We start from the raw sequence: 11,317 nt of genomic DNA, 5'->3' as shown, positions 1-11,317 counted from the left end.
GCTCCCTTATCTGTCAGGGCGGAAATGACGTATCGCCCGGTCTCCAATTTAAGGAGGAAGTGACGTAGTGTTGTGTTGTTTCATGAAGGCACTGGAGCATGTTTAGCAGGGTGTCGGACGTGTAGTAGGTGTGTAACTGTTATGTAGAGGCGGCTCGGGGTGTTGGGTTTTCTTACCTCGGTGCTATAGATCTTGCACATCTGTGTTACTACAGAGCTCCTGTTGTATTAGTAATAAGGTGTGAAACTACAAGTCCCAGCATACTTTGCCAATAAATAGCAGCTTATTGCTGGAAAGGTATGCTGGGATTTGTAGTTTCACAACACCTGTAGTGTCGCAGGTTAGTCAACACTGATCTAGTTAGTACATGTAAACCTTGGAGTGTTGTACTGTACAGGGCTGGCCTCATGACGTCATGGGTCGTCATACCTAAGTTAGTTACAGGGGTCCGGGTACTGCATGAGGCTGCAGATGGAGAGAGGTGAGTGTGGTAGTGAGTTGGGGACCCGTTGTTGGTGTTTATTAGTTTAATGTGGGGGATTCATTTAAAAAGCAAAACTGTATAGAAAAGGGCACTAACTAATAAAATAAATGGGCATTAAAAGGTAACATAAAAAATCTACACACATGCCTGCCCTATAATTATCAGCCCACTCAGAGCCACATCCATAAAAAAAAACAATATGATGTTGGTGGAGTTACACTAGTCTTGGAATTGGCTTAGAATTATTTATTGAATCAAATTGTAAATCCTCACATGAGAAACTTTTATTTATCATCACACTACACCTGACGCAAGCTTCTGTTTAAGCTTTCATAACAATGTTATTTAGGAATAAAGCAGTCCCTGATTATTCTGCAACTACCCAAAATAAGGAAATGGTCCACTTTAGCAAAAAAAAAAAACGGTATATAAATTTGTGGAAACTGCTATAGAGTGCAGGGGATTCAATGTGGGTGTAATAATTTAAATCTAGGAATGCTATTTAATGTTGAGGATAGGTGTTTTTATTAAATGTGTGTTATTCATTATCAATACTGTTGTTTTTTTTGTGGGGGGTTATTTGTTACATTGGAAAGCTGTTTAATTTAATGTGAGCGTTGGTTTGGTGGAGGGAGGCCATGGCTTTCCATATTTCATCTTTTTTCCCTAAACATTCCATAATCCAGACAAGAGTTTAAGGCACCAGCTCCAGCCGCAGGTAATGAGAGCTTCAAGAACAGGTAGGAATGCATTACTGTTAGCCGACAGTACTGATTTTGGGGGACAGTGCTAACTGAGCAGGACAACAAGAAATATCAGGTGCTAAGAATTATAAAGTCTGGATCGCAGCTATCGAAACACAGGACTCTGTAGTTGTGAGCATATAGACAAAAAAATACAGACAAAATTGAGATCGCTGCTTCCAAACTAAAATTATTTATTACATACAGATTAAGAATTATTCTTCATTTGTATGTAATAATTTTTAACTTGGAAATAGTGCTCTCTATTTTCTGTTTTCTAATTGAGCAGGACATTGTCCCATCTAAAGGGACAGTAAGGAGGCATGTTCCTCAGTGCAGTATCACGCTCACAGGTGAAGCATGTATTGTCCCACGTCATGCCAGTTTGACCCTTCTTACTGACGATTTGGCCCTACAACATGAAGCCAATTTTAGAATATCTTTCGCTGTTACTTTAAATCCCCAATCCGCCCATGGTTGTAAAAGGGAAAAGAAAGCAATTGGTAGAGGTGTTATGACAAAATTTCTTGAGGTGTTTTAATGGTCTTTATGAAAAAAAAAAAACAACTAATATATTATTCTAAGCCATGGACAGTTGTAAAAAGGGAAAATTTTTAAAGTATGTAGCAAAAACTCTTAAACTGTAAGCGCCATATAATAAATGGAGATGTTTATGAAATGTAAACCTGCCAAATTTTAATGGTGTCTTATTTTGTAACTGCAATAACATTGGAATTGTTGTTAATAATGTGTGACTCTCATTTAAAGAACATTATCACAAAAATATATTATTTTAACATTAATAATTGAATATTTCATGTTTAAAAGCATACATTTTTATGATTTTTATTAATCTGCAATCACTGTGTGCAAGTCCATTATTCTGTTTGTAAAAAGTAGCTAGGTCTCAATTAATCAGTTACGCTAGGTACATACTACAGAATATTTATCTTGATGCGATATCTGTAACGATATTACCAACGACTGAAGGTCCCGATAATCGTGCCGATATATGTGTACACACCTACGCAACTTTCCTTCAGATCTGTGATTTTCATCTGTTACAACCATTGACTGAAAAGATTGTGTCTCTGTAAATTCTATGGTCTGCCTGCACTGCTAGTCATGAGTGCGTACATGCTGTAGAATTTGCCTGAAATCGTTTATAGAGAGTTTTAGTCCAGTTATAAAATCAAATGAAACTATACCATGTGCTTTGGTAGGATAACACAGGATCGTGGGAGCGTACACACAATGCAATATTGGACCTAACAGTTGTTTATCGTGTGATTGGCACGGAGATTGGTTGACAAATCTGTAGTGTGTACCTAGCTGTACTGTAATTAATGATAATTATAAATATCAGTTGTTTGCAAGATAGTGAAAAGTGACAGGCTATAAAGGCCAAAACTGAATGATCAAAAAAACAAAACCGAACTAGTTGGATGTTTGAACTTTGTTTTATATAGAGGTGCATTTGAAATGATCGTCACATCACTACTATGTGCTGTTAAACATTTACATGCTATATATTGATGTACCACCACTTTTTCACACCCTGGCTTCAAACTTGTCTACATCTGGGGACACAGTACTGAAAGTGTGAATGAGGTTGCGGTTAGATGTGTACATTAGCATCATAAATGTTTTTTTAAAGGACTTGTTGCTGTAATCCAGCTCAGATTATTTCTGTAGGAACATATTGTGGAAAGCCGAGGCAATCTACATTGTTGAAAGGTATGAGGATGGCTTGACTTTTTTTTATAACCTAACTTTTTTTTTCCTGTTTAATAATATCTAACCTGTCTTATGTCTGACTACCGGCTTGTGTGCTAACCCGGGCTTCCATCTGATTTTCTGCTACAACCAGTTTATATTTGAACATTTCTAATTTACTTCCCTATTCTGACTCTGTTTGTCATAAACACTTATTGGCCTTTGGACTTTAGCTAGGCACATCAGTATTGTGACAAATAGTGTTAATGTGATTTACTTACAGAATGCAGGTTTGCATATGTAGCACAAACCATCTGAAAGCTAAAAACTGGGCTTCTGAACATGTAATATAATCCTAATTCTATTCTCTACTGATGAGAATTCTTCATCTGAGACATATATAGCAAAACCTTTTCATGACTAAATAGCCCAATTGCGATGACATCTGCTGCATACTGATTCCCTTCCCCTTAAGCTGGGTACACACTACACGGTTTTGGTCCAATAATCGGCTCAATCAGCCGACATACGACCGCTTGTTCAAAAGTCGGGTCAGTGTGTGCAGTGACACGATGGTCGAAAGTCTGCCCAAATGGACGATTGTCGCCTCATTTGGTTGGTCGTAACGTTTTAATATTTTCGCTCCAACCTCGTTTCCGCTGTGTAGTGTGTATAAACTTCCAACCGATCCACAACAGTGAGTATGAAATTACAGTCATTGCTCACGACAACATGGCTGTAAAAAGTCGCTAAAGGAACGTCCGCTCTTCCCTTTATCGTCCTAAACAAGGCTAGTATGTATGCAGTCCATGGACCGAGCGATCGGACTATTGATCGCATGTAAAATCGCTCGGCATAAAAAGTAGGTTGAAATTTCTGTAGTGTGTACCCAGCTTTAGAGGTGGTGCTTTAACTAGATTATTGTTATAAAATGAATAGAAATGTTGAGAACAATGTTCCCTATGGGTCTGAATAAAAATATAGACCACAGCCAGTGTTTCTGAAAAGTGCCCATTATAATTGCTAGGTGTATAATCTGTCACTTAAATCTATGATATATTTTTTAAAACCATGAATTGAACAAAATATTTTGTTTGATAATTGGGTAATAATTCTATGGCTGCCACTCTTCAAACGTTTTTATTTTAGTGAACTGATTTATAGAACACTATATAGTATTAAAACCATTTGATGTATAAATGCTAATTCCTCCATCTGGAAATTGTGTAAAAAGTAATCCCCCAGCTCATTTCCCTTAACTTTGGGGTTCCCTCTGTCGACTTGTTAGCACACTATAGTGGAGCTCTGACCCAAATTTCTTCTGCATCATCAGACCTTCAAAGTTCAAAGCCCCAGGGCCAATATTTATTGTGCTTGGACTTTGAAATGTAATACGCAGGTTGATGACTGAGCAGGAACCTGGTTGATTTCAGCACGGTGGAAACCCTTCCCATATCAGGAAGGTCATTAAATGATAAGCATTCCCGTAATTCAGGAATTGGAGCTGTGGAATAACTTTTTTTTTTTTTTTTTTCTTACAAATATTAGGTGGAACTTGCGCAACAACAAAAAAAAACTTGGTTCATTCTAGATCAGGGGTGTCCAGCCTTTTAGCTTCCCTGGGCCACATTGGAAGACGACGAGTTCTTTTGGGCCGCACATAAAATACACTAACACTAACGATAGCTGATCATCGAAAAAACCATAGAAAACATAGTTAACATATTAAACTTACTTGGAAATTAAGTTAGTAAGAGTTAGGAAACTTGTTTCAGAATCATGATTAAAGCTGTAGTCCCATTACCAGCTACAATTTAACTTACCTGCATCTGCCCCTTAGTGGGGTTCGTGGAATTAAATGCCAAAAACTTTTTTTCCTCTCTTTCTGCACCCATGAATCATTTTTTTATTGATCAGTTTGAAATGGTCACCGATATAGGTAGCATCAGGCGGACTAATAGAAATCTACAGAGATTTAAAAATAGGGTGGCGGGAAAAATGGCTCATGGAGCAGCCTCCGATGAGGGTAACAGTGGGTGATATTTTCACCCTACTCAGCACTGCACATTTAAAATGCGGGTTGGACAACCATGCTCTAGATTCTGTGGTGATATAGCATAAATTGTGAGGACTTTTGTAACTAACCTCGCACCCCTACCTCCTTCTAGAAATTGACTTTCGTCTCACATTAAACCGAAGCAGTGTGTTTAAACTAGTCTGACAGAAATTTTTAGCATGTCCTTAAACACTCCCAGCACAGAAAGCTATTTACTCTTGGAGTTTAAACTCTGACATTGTAGAGTGATGTTTAGATGGAGGCAGTAGAGTATTCAGCATTTGAAATGTCTGTCCTTGCAGTAGGAATAAAGGAGGATGTAGCTGTTGAGTGCAATCACAAGGAGGGTACATCTAATGTTCTAAAAGATACATAGGACAATTTCTTCTGCAGATTACTCCTATGATATACTAATTTTATATAGAGATATATAATTGTTCCATGTCTCCCAGTGGTTCAGATTTTGGGGGGGAACATACCGATTTGTTGACCACAAGGGGTGGGGCTTAACAGGAAAGTGGGTGGAGCTTTTCTCAAATTTGCCCATCTTGGCTGGACAGGGGGCGGGGCTAATTTTGACCCACTTTCAGGATTCTAAATGCTGGGTTGTATTTTCTAAAGTGGCGTTGCCCATTAATCAATACAATTTTTAGCCCTTCATGTATACTGTTACCAGACATTGGGGTGTTTTTTTTTTTTATTTGTTTTGTACATCTGAGAACTTTTTTTATTTTTTTTGCCTATATAAATTTTAATGATTTTCAAAGCACCACGGTGATGCACATCACTAGCCTGTATGGGAGCAGCATAGATAAACAGTGATTTGCAAGGTGGCAAAGATGTGAGGATCCTGCTTGTAATCTAGCGTTTTTATCATTGGTTTCTTTTGTTTTTTTTTTTGTTTTTTTTTCACCAAAAGAATTAGATATTCTATGCAGCATTAGGATTTTTTTTTCGGCTCCACTTGGAAATGACACAGCACAGGTCTGTCCTGTGCATTTGATGCAATTAATATATTGAGCAGCTGTGTCATATTGAAAGCAGAGGAAAAACAACAATTCTGCCAAGATTATACAACAGTATGTTGAAAATATACATGGAAGCCATCAATATAAAGCAATGTATATTAATAAAGGTTGCAGTAGTTCATGCACAAGCCAGTGAATTAAAGTTGCTTGTAGAATTTAACCTATTAACCCCTACTTCTCAGTCACTCTTTAACTAAAAGACATGAACACACACCTTGTAGCTCCTGCACACCACCTCTACAATCTGTAAAGGTTGTGATAATCCGCAGAGAAGGGCAGGGGGTGCGTGGTGATGGATGGGACTCCAGTCCCATCTGACGTCTAAGGCAAAGTGACTGCACGGATCAATAGCTTCCTATTTGGGCATGCGGACGCATCCATTCTAGCACTCTTCCTGATTTCCGCTGGGAGATATTGCTTCTGTACTGATGCAGGGCAGCAATCAGTTGATCTATTAAACTATCAGAGGTTGCTGAGATGATGACCATATTGTAGGTTGCTGTGGTAAATATAATGACTTTTAAGGAGGCCAGTAGCGTATAGTGAGGCCTAGAAACCTCCCCAATGGTTGTCGCGTATAACTCTTCAGAGTTCTCTGCCAGTCTGTGAGGATGGAAGGGCATGCTGGCTATTGTTCCATAATGGCAGGAAAGCTGCAGATGACTTCTCTTTGCTTTAGTGTAATCACTTAGATCAAAGTTCCCATATTGTCACGTGTGAACTGCAATTAGATTTATGCCCAAAGTATCAGCAGCAGCTATTTATATTGCGCCACTAATTCTGCAGCGCTGTACAGAGAACTCGCTCACTCAGTCCCTGCCCCATTGGGGCTTACAGTCTAAATTCCCTAACATATACACACACAGACACCGAGAGAGACTAAGGTAAATTTTATAGCAGCCAATTAGCCTACCAGTATGTTCTTGGAGTGTGGAAGGAAACCGGAGGAAATCCATGCAAACATTGGGAGAACATACAAACTCCACACACATAAGGCCATGGTCGGGAATCAAACTTATGACCCCAATGCTGTGAGGTAGAAGTGCTAACCACTAAACCACCGTGATGCCAAAGTATCAATCACTCTGCACAGAATCCTTTATTGCTGTTGTGGCCAACTCCCTTCCCAACAGTCCCCATTGAATCCTAAGTTTTAGTGTGTGATTTTTATGCGACCCCCAAAAGAGATGGTTCCCAGTAGAATGTATTTTACAATCAAGGAACCCAAAATATCTAAATTTAGGATTTGATCAACTGGTTATATATTTCTGCTGAATAACTTGTATTTTTTTTCATGAACTTTGTTTTTCTATGCTTACTTCACTTAGCCATATCTTTTAAATGAAAAGACACCGGATTACCATGGTAAACTACCAGATTACTTTGAACTTAATCTGAATTTTGCACCCAAAGTAAGAACTTCCAGATTAGTGGCTTCTACTAATCAGACCTTTTATACCTGTTTAGTTAAAATGTATGAAAAAATGTCCTTTCAATGATTAAAGTATAGTATAAATGATGACGGGGTTATTTACGCTGCAAATAACTAAAATTTTGTACCTAAATTTAAGTTCACATATTTAATTTTATACATCTTAAAATTACATTTTGATCTTTCTAGATGGTATTCAACAGATTTCTCAATTACTTTAGTTATTGTGTTGATTTTTCATTTCCCCAGAAGCCTTTGTAGCTACATAGGAGGACAGTTATACCTTTTTATATATAGTTTTGTTTTGTTTTTTTGTTTTTTAATATTTTTACTTTTCTCTGGCCTTCATTTCTCCATAACCTATAGTGAAGTTTGTCACTTTTGTTACATAATGTGGTATGGCTCTTTGTTACTAATGAAGTGCCTATGTACAGTTATATTATACACTGTGTGTATAAGCTTCATTGCCAGTCTGATATGTTAAAAGGGCTATTAAAAAAATGAAAACAGATACTCCTTATACATTTAAATAGAAATTGATTTGTTTAATATGGAGCTTTAACTCTTGTTTAAGCAGATTCAATGTAAGGTCAACATCTACAAACAAAAGTGTGCTTGTTTTACAGGTGGCCTTTTATATCAGCCTAAGAATGGGTCTCCTCGTTCGCATAGAAGGTCTTCCTGATGATGTTGGCTCTAATGATATTTTGAATTTCTTTTCTGGACTGGAAGTTGCGCCTGGAGGATTGTACATTGTCGGTGGGGAACTTGGTGAGGCATACATTGAGTTTGCATGCGTAGAACATGCCTATTGTGCCCTGGCTCGAGCCGGAGGTCTTATCAAGGACTCGCCGATCAAACTTTCTCGCTCTTGCGAGTCATATTTACAAACATCCAGGTTGAAGAAAAGAAAAGCATCCCGTAAGCGAGCAAAAATACTTCGAGCCGGCTTACGTTCATTGCCAGCCACAATGAATGGAAGTATTTATGTGATTATACAAGGATTTGAATTTGGAACAACCGAAGATGAACTTAGGTCTTTCTTTGGTGACCTTCATGTGGTTGATATCATTTTTCATCAGTTCAGTAATGTTAGTTGTGGCAATGCTATTGTAAAGTTTGGTACTGCAGAGCATGCAGCTGCTGCTGCCGCAATGGGATTTTACTCTCAATATATATGTAACAGGCGAGTCACTGTAAGGCTAGCTAGTGAATTTCATTGGTTCGAAGCTGCTGGTTGGATGAAAGATGGTGGTAAGAGCAAGGAGGGAGCCCGGTCCAGATCACCCCATCACCATCAGTACTATATACATCTTCAGAATCTGCCATTTAACATCACAAAAGAAGTTGTTAAGAAATTCATCTGTCATCCAGAAATGGCAGACACGCAGATTACGTTCCTTCTTGACAAGCAGGGTGTGAGGACAAGAGAAGCGTTTGTTATGCTAATAAGTATGCAGCAGCAGCAGCAAGCATGTCTTCAGTTACATCAAAGAACCTTCTCTCAGCGTTCCATTTCTGTGTTCCCCATTTCTGTGGAGAAAATGCAGCAACTGTTGGAGGCTCACAGAAAGGAAATGCCAACGAAAGTGGAAAATTCACAATATAAAACGTCTCTAAAGAAAACAACCAAAGGACTTTCCAGTAAAAGATGTATCTACTTAAGAAACTTTCCAGCTGATGTAACTAAATTTAATATTCAGCAATTTTTTTCTGGATTTAATGTGGATCAAGAGGATATTGTTTTACTCTATGGCAATAATGGAGACGGAATGGGGGAAGCGCTGGTGAAGTTTTCCACTGAGCATGCAGCTGTGCTCGCTGAGAGCTTGCACCGTCAACGCTTCTTGGGAACAGAGATTCTACTGCTACGCATCTCAGAGGGACAAATGAAAGGGTTCAATGTTTCTCCTAAGGCTTATACTGCAGGGGACTAAGAGCATATGCATTATGCGGATCATGCAGAGTCGGCCCCAATGTTCAATTTGCAGTATTTTACTACTGCATATGCGCACAAAGCATCATTTATGTTTGCACCCATATGCAGTCAGTTGCCTCTTACACTTTTGGCTGCTTGTGGCTCCTTACATTTAAAGAGGTAGAACAGGGAAAGGAGGGGGATTGTAAACATGAACCAAATACAGTTAGGGTGTGTTTGTGCTATTACGACTTAGCCAGCCCAGTACACCGGTGCATATGTGCCTGTCAGAAGACCAATAACTTGTGGGTGCTCGACTCCTTGTGCAAGTTACAAACTGATGACGATCACCTGCTGCTTCTGATTGGCTATTTGCGACTTAATCCCTCCCACTGCCTACATAAACATTGCTCTGGCTAATATATTATACTATGCTTTAAGAAGTTGGTGACTTATCACCATTACTTGATCGAAAGCAGATTCTCATTTGCTTTTTAAAGGGAATGGGAACAGGTGGTTGTATTTATTGAATTTAATTAGTACTTTTTATTTTGGATTTGCATTTGTATGCAATTACACTTAAAATGTTAAATGTGACTAATCCTTGTAGATACTGGCGCTCAAAACAGTATTGTGTGTGTGTGTGTGTGTGTATATATATATATATATATATATATATATATATATATATATATATATATATATATATATGTATGTATATATATGTATGTATATGTATGTGTATGTATGTGTAGTATAGTTCAAACCCACATATACACCTCTTCCACGTGAGGAGGCAGCCTTCCTACAAAACTCTGGCTGAGTAATAGGTGCAACTGATGGATGGCGCACTGGTGATGTTAGCAGATTTATGCTGAACAAGGTGGGAACAATTAAATAGGCATGAGGATCAAATACAGGTCTCTGGGTTGGTGTCCAACAATCTGTGTAATAAATCCAGTTCTTAAATCCAAATGCTAGACAGAATGGACAACCGTATCAGACTCTGGTGTACAGAAAATTAACTCCAATGTCACAATAAAAGTATGCATATGCAGTTACTGACTAATCCTTGTTTATAGTTGTCCAGACACACACAGATTTTCTGTATCCTATAAATAAGACAACCAGGAGCATATACTACTGATATAAACTAGACTCTATGGTGTTCTGGCATATGTATTTACCTTTGCAGAGCTTGATGCTTCTTGCAAAGTCCAGCTCAGCATACCTGACAAAATGTGTCCTCTTTTCTGATGCAATTTATGCCGACTCTACATGACCTATGGGCCTCGTTCAGGTTCTTTTAAAATGTGTGATAATGGACATTGTTCATTTTTACAAGATTTTAAGGCTTTTGTAGATATATAGATAAATTGCATGTTTTATGAAGGATTGAATGTACTAGCTTCATTTGTTTTTAGTGGGATTTTATGTGCTAGAAAAAATGTTAAGACCTGTTTTTCATTACTGTTGTGTAATGTTTGATGGTTGTAACTTGACTATATGGTCATTTAACTAAGCAATACTGGTGGCTTATGAATGTTATCTCCTGCTTTAGTAGAACTGGACATTCCAGGAACAGGAGTCCTCAAATAAGAACTGGCAACATCATTTGTGTTGTGCAAATATGGATGCACACAGTTTGTGACTTCTGAGTATTGTTCTGTTGAAGCTCTGTCATTTACTTGCTTTTGCAGATCTGTTTAATTGGAACCATTTGTTTATGTACATGTATAAAAATTGCCTAGCAATATATTTCAACAATGCATAAGGAAATTGCTTATTATTTACACAGAAGAGAATAGCAATGTCTGTTACATCTTTTTACTTTTTAAATCTTGTATGTAGTGAAGGTCACATCCTGCCATTCTCTGTTACAGGATTTTTTCCGGGCTGCACTCACTTTGTGGAATTCCCTCCCACGCACAGTAAGACTT

General features: G+C 38.1%; 1 protein-coding gene across 2 annotated transcripts; it reads left to right on the top strand.

The window, feature by feature from the left end:
* Positions 1-63: 63 nt before the first annotated feature.
* LOC142159160 (RNA-binding protein 12B-like) lies at positions 64-10,078 on the top strand. Of its 2 annotated transcripts, none has more exons than XM_075213803.1 (2): positions 64-128; positions 8,086-10,078. In XM_075213803.1, the coding sequence occupies exon 2, from the start codon at positions 8,110-8,112 to the stop codon at positions 9,394-9,396; it is 1,287 nt and encodes a 428-aa protein (XP_075069904.1). In that variant the 5' UTR covers positions 64-128; positions 8,086-8,109; the 3' UTR covers positions 9,397-10,078. The 2 variants fall into 2 exon arrangements, with proteins under 2 accessions (XP_075069904.1, XP_075069906.1); XM_075213805.1 differs by lacking the exon at positions 64-128 and adding an exon at positions 309-481.
* Positions 10,079-11,317: the final 1,239 nt, after the last annotated feature.

This window comes from Mixophyes fleayi, chromosome 5 (genome assembly GCF_038048845.1).
Source record: "Mixophyes fleayi isolate aMixFle1 chromosome 5, aMixFle1.hap1, whole genome shotgun sequence".
Lineage (NCBI taxonomy): Eukaryota > Metazoa > Chordata > Amphibia > Anura > Limnodynastidae > Mixophyes > Mixophyes fleayi.
This window is presented reverse-complemented; position numbering and strand designations above follow the sequence as displayed.

Coding starts and splice junctions, on each gene's coding strand:
- LOC142159160 (XM_075213803.1), top strand. CDS start 8,110: ATGGGTCTCCTCGTTCGCATAGAAGGTCTTCCTGATGATGTTGGCTCT.